Source organism: Eleginops maclovinus, chromosome 1 (assembly GCF_036324505.1).
Source record: "Eleginops maclovinus isolate JMC-PN-2008 ecotype Puerto Natales chromosome 1, JC_Emac_rtc_rv5, whole genome shotgun sequence".
Classification (NCBI taxonomy): Eukaryota; Metazoa; Chordata; class Actinopteri; order Perciformes; family Eleginopidae; genus Eleginops; species Eleginops maclovinus.
The window spans coordinates 16,621,550-16,639,291 of NC_086349.1; the positions used below are offsets into that span (position 1 = coordinate 16,621,550).

A 17,742-nucleotide genomic window follows, 5' to 3' on the forward strand; every position below is an offset into this window, starting at 1 on the left:
CTGTGTCTGCTGCAAAGTACGCAGGTTCGGCTCCTGAATCCGCAGAAAGATTAGGGCAATATAATTCCGACAATTTCCTCCCCTTTCAACTCTAATGAAGGCACTCTCTGCCCCAAAATATATCTTTCAAAGACACTGTGTACAGTATTTTGTTGAAAACATGATTAAAAAAAAGGCATTGTATAGTATGCCGAAAATATGAGAAAAAAAAACAAACGAAAGGTTAAGCAAGTCAAAAATGGCAGAAAAATGGTATGTTGTATGAAAACAGTATAAAGTATGTTGAAGATATCAGCGTAGTGTATAGTATGTCTAAGATATCATGAACAAATTCATATCTTAGTCAGTGAAAGGCATCATGGAAAAGTCATACTATAGTATGTGTGAATTATTAGTTTTAAAGTTAGTAGAAAACCGAGGATAAAGAGAGAAAGGAAGCTCAATAACCGTCCTAAGATACTTTAACCATAACTGGGCAGAGCTGTACTGATGTCGGAGCAACCCCAGGGGCCCACTTTAGTGTAATCCACAAAGGCTTAGTAGGATGACAGAATCACTCAGCTACTGGCTCTGACCTGGCACTCTGCTCCCTGTGGGGCGGAGTAACACACACACACACACACACACACACACACACACACACACACACACACACACACACACACACACACACACACACACACACACACACACACACACACACACACACACACACACACACACACACACACACACACCAGAGAAGATCCCATGGCAAACCACAAACAAGTGAGTCTGTTCTGGTCCTGTAAACATATCTTATTGTGTAATATATGTCATGCACTCTGAGAGGAAGCCAACATGCAAAGATGTGATGACACAGAAAGAGTATGTAACCTCCACTAACCTACACTAAGTATTGAGTTGTGTGACAGCAGAGCACTGAAATGACATGAGCCCTGAGCATCAGCGTTTGTAAAAACAGCAGATCAAATGTCAGAGTGAAATAGTTTCATGAAAGTTCTGTTAAATCAATTAATATGAGAATTGCTTATAACAAAGAAATGTTATTCCGTTTGACATTTAATACAAGCTAACAGATTGTTATCCTCTACTGTCCTGTAAAGGTGAATGTATCTCCACATCTGTGAGCAATTAAGCTAAACACACACACACACACACACACACACACACACACACACACACACACACACACACACACACACACACACACACACACACACACACACACACACACACACACACACACACACACAAAAAAAACTATCAGCCATTCTGGTATGTTTACATTTCCAATTGCATTATCTCCAAGGATATCTTGCCTTATTCCACGTTGCAACTGTATAAGGTACATATAGTTTTAATAATCAGGCCTTTCTATAGGAGGTTTGGCTGATTCATGATTGTAAGTAACTATGGCAACCAATATAACCCTACATTTTACCTTCTTTAAAAAACATTGGATATGAACAGTCATTTAACAGACAATAATTTCTATAGTATTCTTTTCAAACTCACCGTAATGCAAAAGCATGCGTGCACACACACACACACACACACACACACACACACACACACACACACACACACACACACACACACACACACACACACACACACACACACACACACACACACACACACACACACAAACACACAGAGAAGCCTCAGTCATACACACAGAGAAATTGTAAACTAAATGTATAACCTTACTATTTTCAGTCAGAGTCGTGCCCCATTGAAACAACTTGTGGTGTCTTGGGGGACACTGGGATAGAATTGGCAGTGAGAGCATGGGGAACCGCTAACTTTGTGGCACCGACCCGTCTCTCTGATCCAGTCCAGACTATTTGCGACGTCACGGTGCGGTGTCCTGCCCTCTTTCTTTAAAATACATGACCACAATCCCAAATAGCTCTAAATGCAGCTCTGTGGAGCGCTCTTATTTTGGCTACGTTGATGCTTTTTGTGCATTTTACAGTAGATCTGGGAATGGAACAATCTCCATTTTGGCTTGGACTGATGAGCTTTGCCAGAGCTGTTGCCCTGACAGCTAATTTATTCTGTTTTCTGCAGATTTAAAGCAGATTTGAGGTAAAATCATGGTTTGATGTGGTGGCTACTGAAATATGCACCAAAACTCACCAGGCAATGATGTAGCGTGGTGAAAAAGAAAAAAAAAGGTGGATGGATAGTCCAGAGTTCAAACTAAGGTTTCGTTTCACAGATGGTAAAATCTGGTGTAAATTTATTACATCAATATGTGTAGAGTGGAATATTCCAGTTACATTTCAACATTAGTCAAGCCTCTCCTCAGTGGGAAAAGAATCAACAAAATATTTAGGAATCTACAAAGTTGTGGTCAGCAGATTTGGCTTCAGCAGAGGGGGTTGCCTTATATCAACCAGCTGCTTTGTTTTAGGAAAACACTGTTTGCACGTAATCGTCTTAAAGAAGCTCTGAGGAATTTTAGTGCCGTGGAAGAAAAGAAGAGAGTAAAATCACTCAATAAGCCCGGTGAACCTCAGTGTTTATCTAGCATAGTCCATTCATCATCGTAATTATCACCCTCGCGTGATTACCAAAACACATATGCACTCACACAGAAAAAACAAAGTTCTTTTCGCACAATAAAAGGTTAAGATATTTGCATATTTTAACATTTTGAAATTGAGAAACCATCATGTTCCTTGTGGGAACAGACCTACTGTAAACATTTGTTTCTGTTTATTTTCTCAGCAAAAGAAGAAAATATGAAAGCAATGTCGGGGAAAGCTCAAACAGGCTGCTGCTTTCTTAGATAAACTCTGAAGAGCGGATGTCAGAGTTGCCAAGGTTTGCATCAGCTTAGAATATCTGCAACTCCTTTCCTACTTTTCAAAGTGTTTGCGTGTATGCACTTGTCAAATCACAAAGTGTTGTTACTTCGAATGCTTTACTGTGTGTTATGCCTATACTGTATATACACATAAAAATATATTTACAAATATATGTACAGTTGCCAACATAATCCTTCAAAAGTATAGGTGGGAGTGGAGTGGAGAAAGGGGAAGGTGGAGAAAGACCTGCCAAGTTTAGACATCCAGGCATTTTGTTTGAACATTTGTGTCGGTGCCTCTTCCTCTGTGTCATACCTGTGCACCTGCGGGTTTCAGCTTTCCTATGCATCGGCCTGCCATGCACCTGGGTTTCTGTTTATGCTATTGCTGGAGGGGTCCTGTTGGTATGTGTAGTCAGTCACTCACTCTGACATCTCAAGAGCCTCGTCCAACACGTGCAAGTACTTTCTGACCTCCATGTACATATCTTAGTCGAAGGGTGATTTCATATACTTATAAACCCTGCTGTTGACAGAAAGTTCAAATATGTTAAAACTCTTGCAGCGCTTGTTCTCTTTAGATTTTTTTGGTACACTTTCTGACTACTTGCTACCCTTGTATCTTTTTCCAGCTATTCCCTAATGGCCTACGTGACACAAATCAGAAATGTAAACACAGACACACACGTGGGCCAATTGACAGGGTCACATATGGGATGTGCTCCTTAATTCAGTATCAATTTCCCAGTGTAAATATTAGTCAATGTCAGGACCGTTTACTCTGTAATGGCAGTCCTTCTGCTGTTCTTTCCGTAAAGCACTTTCTCTCTCTGCTCTTCTCCCTCGGGCCTTTCCTCTCAAAACCCCTCTCCTTATTACTCCCCTCATCCAGCCTCATGTAATCCCCCGTTTCTCATTACCCAATCTTCTCTCCTGTTCTTTGCGTCTCCTCTTGAGCGCCAGCAGTCTCTGACAAGGCCCAGTCGCCTGCCAGACGGCCCTGTTCCCCACATTGAAAATCCCCCTTCTTCCTATTCTCCTGACACAATATGATTAATCATTCCATTAACTGATCCACTGTCATTGGACTGTTGAGGGGCGCTTATAATAAAACCTCAACCATCCCCCTGGGAGACACCCAATCTTCCAGCTATCTTAGAAAGCTCTCGAGCAAGCTCTACTCTTCTTTGTTCACTACATGCCTAAAACAGATGTCATCTAAAGTGGGTTCTGTCAATAAATCTGCCACTACGTGAAGAGACTGAATAAAATAATGTAACTGGTAGTGTTGTAGTACTCGAGACTGGGCACTTTTTAAATATCTTAGTCTCGGAATCGACTGAATTTGTACTTTGTCATGTCTCGGTCTCAGACCGCAATCATTTTTGTCAAGACCAATCCACATCAGATTGGATGTAAAACACCCGGTTTCAAATGCAACTAATAACGTGACTTCACTGAATAACTTTTAAGCCCTCACGAGACTCTGAATTTCCACACAGAAAAACGTCACTAATTTACAAATGTACTGTTTTTAAATGAAAATAATGATGTTTTAATAAATATGAAAAAGTTGAATTTATATCTTACGGTTTGAATGCGGGTCTTTTTATGATGATGTGGATTTTTCAGATCAAATTGACAATGATATCTTCCACATTTTATGTATTATGTAGTGTTGGATTCAAAATAGTCCGGTTCCGGTCTTGACATGGTCTCGAACTCTAAAAGTCTTGGTCTTAGTACACTCCGGTCTTGGTTGTGACTTGGTGGTCTTGACTACAACACTAGTAACTTGTTCAAAAAACACTGAAATGTTGTTAGAATTGGAAGCAAAGGAAAAGTTTGACTTTAAAATACTTTTAAAATCAAGGGCTCGATTAAAATGCACACACATATTGTGTAAAAAGAAAGGTTGAAAAAAAATGAACATGAACCAAACAAGACTTGAACAAACGCTATGAGGTAATACTTCACTGCTGGTTTTACATTTGATATTTATTGAAACAAAGTAGAGCATTGAGCCAATTTGTAAAAAGTAACAAAATATCAGCTATAACACATTATGTTAAACAAACCTCAAATTCACGGAGAAGCTTATAAATATACATATCTGGATTGGTAGAAAATAGTTTGTCTATTGAGAATCATCACAGGGATAGTGAGCAGTTAACTGAGTGGTACTGAAAATATGTGGTAATGATAAAAACCTCAACACTTGTGATATATAAATTTATACAGGTGTGTGTATGTCAGTAAAGCTGAACATGAGTGAGAAGAAAGAGTTTGTGTGTCGAAACAATAAGGTGCATTTCCCTTTACAAACAGTGAAGAGCCGCATTAGTGAGCACACCATTTTTAAAAGTGACTTAAAAAAAACTTGAGGTTTTCTGACTAAATATTGATGTATTATGGATATGGTGTTTTTATGTTTTTAGCTTGGAGGAGGATCTGTTTTAAGAAAATAAATACAGTTTACTGATTGGTTGGATAGACATACTATATACAGAGCATGGAATATTTCACCACTGTAACCACAACATCGCCCATATATATTCAAACCATATTAAGTATTGTAAAATAATGTTAAATGGATAATCTGAATTAATATGGAAAAGAATGTAGGCTATAATATTGATATATTTGCTGATGCATGGTAGTAAAAAACAACAACAGCTGAACAGACACGCACAGACAGGTTTTAGCCTCTGTATCAAAGTGCATAATGGTGGAGGGCTTGTTGCAGCACCTGGGGAACTCTAAGGCTTCTGGGACAGCTTAATAAAAGGCCCAATCCCCAAATCACCCTCTTATTGTACCCATTGTACTCCAAGGACTTGCACGGACCAACAGTGTTCCTTTCTCTACATGTGGGGAGAGGACGAGTAGACTTTGGTTAAGATGTGAAGGCTGGTTTGGGACTGAACCCATGAAAACACATCTATACACTAAAGCACACATGTGTTTTCCTCTCAACACAGTCAACAAACCAGGACTTCATATTCAACTATGCCACAAATATAAAACACTACTCTTCTTAGGAAATGGAAGCAGAGTCCAATTTCGCAACCAGTGTGACCCATCTGAAAAATGTTATATTCTGATATTGATAAATGGTGGAGGGAGATTTCCAGCCAGTTTGAGGCACTTGTATGGGTTAAAATTAGCTGGTGATAACTGGGCCAAAATAAAACATAACAATCTCAAAAATAAATATTTCACGATACTCTCAGTTTCTGAAGACATAAGATTTTTTTTTGAAAAAAAAGAGTCAGTCTTTTTGCAATGGCATAATTGTTTAACTCTATAAATATAATTTATATAGTTTCTTTCTTCCATTCTCTCTCTGTGTTCAACTCCTTTGCTCCTCTGCTCACGAATACACACAGATGTATGCCCATCGTCTGCAAGCAAACACACACAGGCAACACTCCTCTTCTCACTTGCAGACAAATTGGTCAACGATTTTGGTGCAGCGCTTGCACTTGACGTAGCAGCACCAGTGGAACTTGCAGTGGCAGCGCTCCACTATCTGCGCCTTGTACTGGTCGTAACCGCGGCCGCAGCACATCAGCTCGCACCCATCCATGCCCTCCGAGGTCTTGTTGCAAAGGCGTCCCACTGTGCCCAGGGAGCCCGTGCTCTGGTTCTTCAGGCAGTAGTCTGGACTGGATTCAATGTATACCAGGTCGTGGCTTGTGGGGGCATTAAACTTGCTGTGCATCTGCACCAGCTTTCCACGCGTGTTGAGCTTCATGGCAGCAGCACTGTCATACTTTTCCTTCAGTGCGTCGCCCACCTTGCGGAAGTCAGCCAGTTGTAGCCAACACGTCTTCAGGCTGCAGGAGCCTGACACCCCGTGGCACTTGCAGGACACGTTGGCAAGGTCGGACACCGTCTGAGAGTAGAGAGGAGGGGGAGGAAAATAAATAAAGGAATTAACAAGGTGATCCTGCAAAACCATTTATTTTAATGTGGCAAATTGCAAAAAAATGTCCAAGCGACACATGCTTCATTTTTTTACTTTGACCTCTCTGTATAAATATTTGCACTATGTGCTGCTCATGATCTCATAAGGCATTAATTTTCCATAAAGGACCGAAGGATCCTGTCCATGTCTCCTATAGCTCATTGAATCATACATTGTCCACTCATTTGTCCTACTTGAAAGAACACTGCCGGGCAAAAGATATCTTGAATTACGTTTCCTTTGAGGTGGTTTCAAGATGTTTGAAAATGAAAAGAAACCCCAGAGCTGCCTCCAGGGATTCTGTCTCCTGATCAAAGCCTCAGGAGGGGAGAGCTGACAGAGCTGTTACCCAGATAATCAGTGGAGACCTATCTCATTGACCTGGATTGTCTCACTTCCAAACCCTCTTACTCTTCCTATCACTGGCTGGTCTCATTCTATGGTCTGCAGTTTATATCATTATGCTTGCTTCTTATCTGATTAAATCTTATGAACTTTGTGTGTGCCTGTATGTGTCTGTATACTGTATAATCCCAGTGTCTTACCCTCCTTCCAGCCTCGTTATTGTGTATATTCATCATCAGTCGTGCGCTCTCATACGAGCCTTTGGGGTAGCTCTTCTCCCTCTCACGTGCGTCCACAAACTCCTTGGAGAACCTGTAGCCATAGTTGAGGTTGTCTCCGCAGCCGCCCCACAGCCAATCTCGCGGCAGGTCCTTGGGGCGAGCTGCGCGGCTGCACCCACAGCTGGAGAGCTCACCCTCTCTGCAGGCACGGCTCACCGCGTTCACCACCCCTGCCGCACTGATGGCATAAGTGAATGCTGTTTCTCGGCTGCCTGCAGACACAAAAACGGGAAAATCATATCACATTTAAAACAACAGGGAACATAGTAAATAAGAAATGTGTTTTAATTTGGCAAATTCATCCACTATTCCATTTTTCTAGGGTATTTATTTTACAGTAAATGGTTGTCACTTTCATTTTGCTAGAATCATTTAAACAGTGTTATGGGATGTGATGTCATATGACAGCATTGACCATACATTAAGATTACAGAGCATTTCAACCAAGAGTTGCAAGCTCCTCATCACCAAATGTTGAATGTTGGAATCTGGTTTGCTGTTATTGGGCTTCAGCCAGAGTGAAGAGGGCGCCCTCCAGTGACAGAGACGCTTCCTAACAAGCAGCTGCCTTTTCACCCAAATTGAAAGGGACAACAGTTCTTCACTTCATCTGTCATGACTGACTGGTCCTGGAGGCATTGCTCTTGAACTCCCATTGTTTCTACCCTCAACATTTCCTCCATAGGGACAAAAGGTTTTCAAAACTAAAAACTCACATGAACAGTTTTTGCAATCACCAATCCATTACCACTTGTATACAAAGCCAGAGATTAAATACGGAAAACTGAGATAAGCAACTAAAGAAAAAGCAGCTGACAAAACTATGAGGCTGACATTGAAGACGGGGGTTGCTACAGAATAAAAATGCACAGCTCGTATACCTGCTGGGCCAACCTTTAGTGAATGCACTCTAATGACGGTAACAGATGGACAGAATGGGAGATGAGGGAGGAGAAAGAAGAAACGACTCAAGAGATAAGTCAAGAAAAAGAAATTGAAGAAGAAAAAGGAAGTAAAACGGAAAAGGAGACATACGCATACACTAAATATCACATAAAGTGGAAAAAGACAATGACAGAAGAGAACAGATGAATAAAGAAACCTTGTGGAAAGTCTGAAAGCTGTTCAGGTGGAAAACTCTGGCAAGAACACAGATGATCAGAGTGTGTGGGATTCATTAGCCTAAAACAGCTTTTAATCCCACCAGAGTACATGGGCCTAAATGGACCTGAGGACAGACAAAGTGTCGTCTTCTACACTAATTCCCTACTTCTGCACCTCCACCTGGAGTTAGCCAAGTCAGGCAGGGAAAGGGTCCCAACCAAACCACTTAAGCACCCCCAGGAGCTCAGCTTTAAATCACAAGCAGTGTCCTACGCCAGCAGACAGACAGACAGTTACACCGACTTTCAGATAGACAGCCATGGAAGGGTGGACATGTTTACTTGGCCGAGAGTGGGCTCAGATGGAATCAATGTTGGAGAGGGAGAAGAGAAATAGGAGAACGGCTGTTGATGAGGTTTCTATGAAGACTGATATGTGGAGAGGGAGTCAGCAGTGCCAGGGATACAGAAAGGTAGAATCACCAAGAGTAGCGTAAAAATGCGTATGTGCACGCACAAGGTCACATAGTGAGCTCACAAGTACCTCTAGTGGTATCTATCCATGCAGACAGTTTCCGTTTTATGTGCTGAGGTTTTGAGATATCCATTTCTTGACATTTTCCCCACCGCCCCGATATGTTGCAAGAATGTAACATTTTGTCTTTGTGCTCACAGCAACAAGCTTAAATTACTCACCGACGACTCTTTCCAAAAACAAGGGTTTCTCTGGATCATACACAGACCTTGATGTAAGCATTTTTCAATGAAACTACTTTCTAACTAAAAATAGTCACCAAGAAAAGTGTTGACAGTGTGTTCTGTGGATCATCCTGAGTAATGGGGACATTATTACTGGAAAGAGAAGTTGCTGTTGAGCTCATTAACGGTTATTCTTAAAGCTGTGAGCACCACAAAATGAAATTCCATTCACTTACTCATTTATTCCATAAATTGCATGGGGGGGAGAGTAGAAATCTAAGCAAAAGATTCCAGATCTCACCCCCATGCGATTTATATAGCTGTTTGTTGTTTTAAATGAACTGACCTTAAAGAGTACCAACATGAAAAAAAAAAAAAAAGCCAACCCCACTGCATTTGTTACGCTAGAGGAATTTAAAAGATTCCCAACATTTAAGCAAGACAAGAGCGGACTTTTACTACTATTAGCCAAATCCTGCTTTAACTCTGCTATCATCTGACAACCACATGGTATAGCTTCATTATAATTCACCTGGAGAGTTATGATCAATAAATGGTAAACCACCTTTACATAAGCCCCTGAGGTGAAGGCCCACATCCAAAGAAAACTAAAACAAACCTTGTAAAATGACAGGATTCAAGAGTGGGGATTACTAAGAGAGGAGCGTAAAGCTCTTGAACTTTCTATAAGATATCCAAGCAAACGGCATGTACACTACATGCACACACACACACACACACACACACACACACACACACACACACACACAGTTTAATCTCTGACAAGGTGATGTATTGGTGCATACACTTACTGCACTCCCATTACTTGTAAATACAGGGCAGCTACAGTCCAGCTCCACAGTGTGTGTGTGTGTGTGTGTGTGTGTGTGTGTGTGTGTGTGTGTGTGTGTGTGTGTGTGTGTGTGTGTGTGTGTGTGTGTGTGTGTGTGTGTGTGTGTGTGTGTGTGTTACACTAGATTAGATTGTCCTTCATTCATCAGGGGAAAAGCAGATTCTCTGCCTCCCTCTTGCTCCATGTCGGGAGCTGGTTTAGCAGGCCAAAGCCACATGTGATTTATCCAGCAACCTCACTATTCCTTCCACACAGCTGCTGAGAATCAACAGCCCCACAAGAGGGTCAGTGAATCAGACAGAGCGAGTACGAAGAAAGAAAACACACAGATTCACAGTGGAAGAACACTCCTAAATGTGTCTACTGCTGTGTGTTCATGTAAAAGTTTCTAAGAACACATGCTTTTTGTATACAACCTTGGTACAATTCTTACCTATTTGCATGACCCGTCCGAAAACAGAAGAGTTGTCCACAGTGCTGCAGTTCCAGCGCCGATGTCTGAACTGGTACTGGCACTCTCTGATCCCTGTCTTTGCACCTTCACCGATGTACTGCATGTGGTCCTGGTAGAGCTGGCACAACTTCTTCTGGCCTTGCGACAGGCCCACCAGCTGGCTGCACAGAGGCTGGGCACCGATGATGTACGCTTCGGGGATCAGTAAAGGGTTCATGGCCAGAGACCTGGATTAGGAGGCACACAAAATGCAGTGGTTTTTACTCATTTGCCATTTTGACACCAATATGAAGGTTTTCAGTCTTAATTCCCAGCCAACAGCTAATTTCACCAAATTAGTTTTCTCTTTCTTAAGCGTGAATATAAGTTATTCAGTAAAATGAGGTGCAGTTATTTATTCAATGGAGTAAAGTTCTACACCTTTAAGCTCTTAATCAAATTGAGCTTAAGAAGGTTCATACTATTTCGGGCCAGGAACACACAATAAATAGTAGTAGAAGTAGGCAAAACAAGGGCAACCTAAGATGTACATTAAAAGTAGAGGACAGAAAAAAATGAAGAGTATGTGAAATGTACGGGGTTTGGTAAAAAAATAAATTAAAAAAGCCTATCAGAGATTCTTCGTTACAGGTTGCATGGTATGATTTCAAACAAAGAGAATGTCCCCCTCTCTGTTTCCTATAAAAAAAGGTCTTAGAGGCATTAGGATGCTGCATATTTTGCTTAAAAAAATATGGATGTTGAAAAACTGCTCTGAAGTATAACAGTTACATTCAGTTTTGTAGGAGATAAATAAAAACATCTAAACATGGACTGGAAGAAAGAGAGAGAGACATGGACGAACACAATTGAAAAAGAGAGAGAGGAACATTAGTATGAGCATCTGGTTCCAAGCCACAGGACAATTAGAGCGGCCCATCCCTGAGCCCTAAGAGAAAGACAATTAGCCCCCAGTGTAACCTGATCGACTGGGGAAAGTCAGCAGAGAGAGAACAGACTGAATACCCACACATATACAGAGACGTACACACACAAGCACACAGAAAAATATGAATGTACACACAGACATGCAGACTGACGCTGTCTTTCACACACACACACAGTCAGTTGGCCTGCTGCTCCGAGACTCTAAATCATTCACACCTGTGCGTCCTCTCAAAGAGGAAACTGAAACACACACACAGTCTGTGCTCCAAAGTCAGCTTTCCAAGCGTCTGTGATGGTGTGCAAGTCCTCTGCTGGTAAATCCAACTCATTATTTGAACTTCACTGCAGTTGCCTTCTGGGCTGAGTCCATTACAATATGTTTATTTGTACAGATCCTCTTTAATTATTTGTTTAAATTATTATTTTCACATAATTAGGCCTTCACCACATGATGTCACTGCTGGCTTTGATCTGCTCTTTGAAGCATAGTCCTACACAGAAAAGTGTTGCTTTACTGTAAATGCTCCATGTTTTTTAGAAGCACTTCAGTTAGGAATACACAATTATAGCGCACAATCAGACAAACAAACAGAAACAGCGTCATGATGTAAAGAGTTGTGATTTGCTTTAAGTAGTGGCTCTACGGTGACTGTTATACGGTATTTTCCCATATTACAAGTACCGTGTGTTTAAAAGCAGCATGCTGAAATATAGAATTTTGTAATAGGACGTGCATCTACACACACGCATTCACACACTGTTCACGTTTGCACATATTTGACAGCGATTCATAAACCACAACATTCTATGTTTTCTATAATATTCATAATTTTGGTTTGGCAATATGCAAAGAAAGAAAATAAAGGATAAAAAGCTCCTTTCTGAAAAGCTAATGTGCTGCAGTCAGCAAGTTGTGTTATTTCATATGTGGTGCAACTGAAGCTGAGGAGGCTTACTTAGTAAACACGCACACACACGCTCACACATAGGACTGAAATGGACACTGAAACCAAGTAAATGTCTAATATAAACACTTAAAAAATATATTTATAAAGGGAACAAAATTACCACAGATCTTTGGGATTTTAAGAAAATAAATATTTTCAAGCTTGGCTTTCTTTTAAAAAAAATGCAAATCATTTATAAGTGTAAAAGAAGACATTTCCGTTTCAAAGTTGACAATTTCCAGTGGTCAGGATACAACAAAACATACTGTGCATAAACTTCATACCAATACAAATACTGTACATATGGAAAGAAAATGAATGCATACCACCACGAGTTGGCCTCCACCACCACCTGCATAAGGAGTGTGAGGAGTGTGAGGGCAAAGACACAGTGTCTGGAGTCCAACAAGCTGCCATAGGGCCAGCAAACCGGCCGACACACACAGCCCAGCCCCAGGTTCATTCTGCTGCTTGATCTGAGGGAGGACAGAGAAAAAAGGGAGGTCATCAGACTTGCTGGCCTGTCTGAATGTTTGTATCACACACAATTTTTTTTTATTGAGCAAAACACAGAAAAAGACATATGAATTGTCAAAGTGTATGAAGGGAATGCAGGAAAACATATTTTAGCTCTATGTGTGTACATCAAAACTCTCTTTTTGACATGCAAAAAGCACCATGGTTGTGTGTGTTTGTATGATGAAAACCCTTAGCCAAGAGTGCTTTCACAGCAGAGCAGTCATTTGGCAGCAGGTCTGAGTGTGAATCACATAGGACTGATAGACATGCAGCCGGAGAAGACACAATGACCATGTAACCACATCTAGACACATTCCTGACAATTCACTTTTCTCAGAGAAAAGCGACAGAATCTAAATGTCTATTTTTAGCCTACATATTTACTGTTCATAAGGGTCAAACCCTAGTTGTCTCAAATTTAACCTCTTCTAATTTTAATTGTTAGATGTTTACATATACATTTTAAAAACTAGAACACTATAACATTCTGGTTCATTTCCATCTATGACTGACTGTATGTATTAAGGGTGAGGGTTTAATTTTTTTTGTTCTATTATTTAAATATGAAAGACTTGGTACTTTAAAAGCAAACATTACCCCCAAAATACATTGGTCTTTTTTTTTGTTTTCTTCTCAGAAACTGTGTTGCATAGGTTTTTTAATAGTTATTTGACAAACAATGGTCATGTCGGTCTATAATTGAATTTAAATTACTTTTTAGATTTATTAATTGACTGTGGTTGGACTTGAAGGAGCCACGTCAGCGGAGGTGGCCTGCATCAGGCTGTACTGTGCAGAGGTTTCCCTATAACTACAAGGAATACAAAAAGGGAAAAAAAGGCTATTATGTGCAGGCATCTGCGTGGCTTTGGTGATATAGTTTGGCTGCTATGTGGGCAGAAAATGAATTAAAATAATTAGCCTTACATTTGCAAGTGAAACTGATGTGCCAGCCATCTAGTTTGGCCATGTGTGAATTTTGGGACCCAAAGCAGGTCTAATTTGTCACGCTGTGTTATTTTCCAGGGTTGAGTCGTGGAGACCTGGGCCTGCCTAATACTCATTAAAGACGAGGCCAAGTTCACCATCACTCAACCAGGGCGCACACATACACACGAGCCTGTGCCTCTCGGTTTGTGCGCTGCTTCAGTAATAGATGGTGAAGTTATTATGTTTTTTGCAGTTCTTCCACATACATAAAGTTAAAATCCACAGAGAGCGGGAGTTTACCTCTGATTGTTAAGTAATTGTCGTTATTACCTGCCAGGAAGCAGATTTACAAATATATTTACATTTACAGAAAATATACTTCTACAATTAAATAATAATTTTGCACCAAAGACTGACCCAAACGCTTGTGGGTGATATTCTGCAAATTATTATTTAAATTGCCACAGGTGTTTGCAATTATCTGACATTTCCCGACTAGGATTCAGCCAATCAGATCAGGGAAACATAATTGTTCGATTAAACAGAGAGAGAAGAGGCATTTAAAAAAAGATATATTTCGTATAACTGCTTAAATCCATGTACACTATACCTGTTCAAAGCTATAGATTTTTATATTTGTATGTATATATATATATATATATATATATATTAATATATATATATATATATATATATATATATACCGTTTTTAAACTAAATATATATATATAGTTTAAAAACGTAAATACATTCTGTATTTGGTATCATTGAAAAATGCGTATAGGCCTAATTCCTGCATTCCGTAACCTCTGGAAACGTTTTAAAACGAGTAAAAAAATTATTAGGAATTGACTGGATAATTGACAACGACCTCGCTGTTCCTGTTGGTAAAAAAGTGGCATCACATTGGAGACATCCGGAAGATAGAAATTAGAAAACCATCGTCATGATGAAGCATCGGGCTCTGACGTTGTAATGGATCATTTAGGAGGCTATTTGTAAAGGTCATTTGGGACCTAATCGATTAACAAACATCATAGCCGAATTGTTAAGGAAGCAAAATGTTCTTTAATTATGTTTTGCCCTCTGTACAATTTTTCTTTTCTTAGTTTTTGTTATTCTTACAAATATCATTATTAGTAAATATTGTATAATTCCTATGAAAAGAAAAAGCATTAGAATGCTTAGAGTGGGAAATAACGAAGCGTTTTATGAATTACTTACATTTTTAAGCAAATATAAAAGGATGGTCTGCCTTTTTGGATTAGTATTTTATGCATTGTGACAATGAATTCGAGTTTTCTGAGGGTTTGGTGTGTAGGAAAAAAAAATTCATAAATCATTTTTGAAGCCTTAGAGATAACTATTTTCCCAAACTGCATGGCACCTTAATGAACTGAGTGAAACATTATCTCCATTTAATAGCGCAAACAACGATGAGTCTCTTTTCTTGCTTGTCTTGTTTAAAAAACCAGAAGAGGGAGCCAGGTACAAGGATTTGATGAGCAGAATCAGCACAAAGTACATTGTCAGACTTTAAATGGGGATCGTTAACAATGGAAACAGAAAGCAGACTATTGGTTGGATTAAAAATAAAAATGGTATAAATAAATTTCTGCTAAAGGGATTAATTGCCAAACTGGACATTGCCATGGCCCACAGTCAATGCAGTGAGGAAAAATCATGTTTAACACATCACATCTGTCATTAACATAGTCCACATCCAAGAACGAGTATTAGTTTAACAAGGTCCCACAGACACACGTAATCCCACATCTTTAACATAAACGTTGGCTGCAGGAAAAAGTGAGGCTACTCACCAGCGAGCACAGTCCGTTAGAAATTGTAAATCCAATTTCTGCCCACGATATCACACCAATAATCCCAGAGCAGGCCAGGTGGATTTAAGATGTCCTTTTCCGCTGCAATGAAGACACGTCTCCTCGTTTTATCCGGATTTCTTGGGAAGAGCTCGTTTGGCTGGGATGAAGAAAGAGGAACGCTAATGCAAAAAGAGTTCTTCAGGTTTGGTGTTTTGGGTGAACACGGACGCCCAACAATCAGTGAATGCGCTACGTGCACCTAACAATTTACAGGGTTTGTAGGAAGCAGCGGGATATATAAAATGTCCAAAAACAGAGTAAGGAAATGATCAGTTCCTTTAACGAATCGGTGAGCGATGTTGTCGTAATTATAAACAAAAACAACTACCTACGGCAACCCGAAGTGCCACTTGCAGCTACGTCGGATATAGGCTACTTTGTCGATACTGAAAATTAGCCGGCGTAATTATATAATGTCTTAGCCGGTTTAAAACTGTCCCCGATTGTATCGAGAGTACGTCAAATTAAAAACATGAAAAAATGTTGCTGTGAACATTAAATCCAGCCGCACACACGCTCTGGTCATAGCGCGTTTTACCTGCGGAACGATCCACACGGTGATCCTCGCCACAAACGACTTGTCAATTTACCTTCCATTCTGTGCAGAAAACGACTTGGACAATTCCACAGCTCGACTTAAAAGTCTTCACATGCAAAAAAGTAAGTCATCCGCCTCGCAAAAAAAAAATAAAAACAGATGCCACAATTAATCGGCTCCAGACTGTATGCTCCAAAAAAACTTTCCGCGCGGACTATCTCCAAACAGTGCGGCTTGGCTAGTGCGCACTGTGCCAGGGGGAAGAAAAGAGCACGGCGTGTGAACAGCGGCTTTGCTGAGGCTGTCGTCCTTCAACACCGTATGTGTCTGTTGCAGTGCAAGAACGTTTCAACGTCTATCGCTTCCACTCTGCTTTCCTCTCTATCACCTGCTTCATTCGCCTCCTCTCACAAACTAGCACACTGCAGCATGGATGCGCAGCCCAAAACCTTCAGATGGCGCATGCGCTTCACATTTCTCCTCAAACCCCTTTTTACTTCCTCCAGTCACCAACTTTCTGGAAGCAAGGAATTTGAGTGTAGGTACAATCGTGGAGGGAGAGGAACGAGAGAGAGAGAGAGCGAGAGAAAGAGAGAGAGAGAGAGAGAGAGAGAAGGGCGGAACAGGCTGTAACAAAACAAGCGTCTCTATTACCTAAAATAAACGTATAAAGCACCCGAGGCTATTACCCTATCCATACCAGAGCAGAGTTAGGATTTTCACTGGAAGCAGCTCGAGTTACCACTCAGTAAAGTCAAGACAAGCAGGTCCATATTGTGTGCTTATACAGGCTGCTCTCATCACCTGAAGGCCTCTGAGCATTACAGTCATTACGGTAATTATTATTTTATGGTACATTATCTGAAAACATGCTGCAGGAATCCGTGAGTTTACAGTTCGATATTTCTCAATGAACCCGATGATGAGTGTCAGAGGGCAAAGTGTTTAATAGTTTCACATGTGTCACTGTGGGTTTCTGTCCGTCCACACTGGAGGCATTCAAGGGTGAAAGCCGTGTTATTTTATATTGCGTTGGACAGTATTTCACCTAGATTGGGGAAATAAAGATATAATAACATTCAGGGAAAGAAGTAAATCATATTAATTGAAGAGGGTGAATATTGACCTTAATACCCAAATAAGGATTTGCCTCAGGTGATTCAGGGAAGAGAAAGAGAGGGGGAAAGAAATCCATTCAGATAATTTCTTGATACTTATCTTGTTCTAGTCTTAGTCAAGTGCAGTCAATCCCATAGGTCCGCTGTAGGCCTAATTTAAAATCCATATGATCCCCCCAAACCTTATTTGAATGAAGGGAGAATATAAATGTATATATGCATACACAAACAAACCAAAAACTTAATTGTATGCCCCTCTGTCTGTAATAAAGAAATTGTTTTTTAAGTGATTAAAACAATCAACATAACTCAGTCTGCCCCCCAAAAAGTTTAAAGATAACTCGTATAATAATATTT

At 40.3% G+C, this 17,742-nt stretch overlaps 1 protein-coding gene across 1 annotated transcript; it reads right to left on the reverse strand.

Moving 5' to 3' along the window:
* Positions 1–4,798: 4,798 nt before the first annotated feature.
* wnt5a (wingless-type MMTV integration site family, member 5a) lies at positions 4,799–16,766 on the reverse strand. Its single transcript, XM_063886941.1, has 5 exons — positions 15,667–16,766; positions 12,724–12,873; positions 10,503–10,750; positions 7,334–7,626; positions 4,799–6,716 (listed from the first exon to the last, which is right to left on the reverse strand). The coding sequence occupies exons 2-5, from the start codon at positions 12,858–12,860 to the stop codon at positions 6,258–6,260; spliced, it is 1,137 nt and encodes a 378-aa protein (XP_063743011.1). The 5' UTR covers positions 12,861–12,873; positions 15,667–16,766; the 3' UTR covers positions 4,799–6,257.
* Positions 16,767–17,742: the final 976 nt, after the last annotated feature.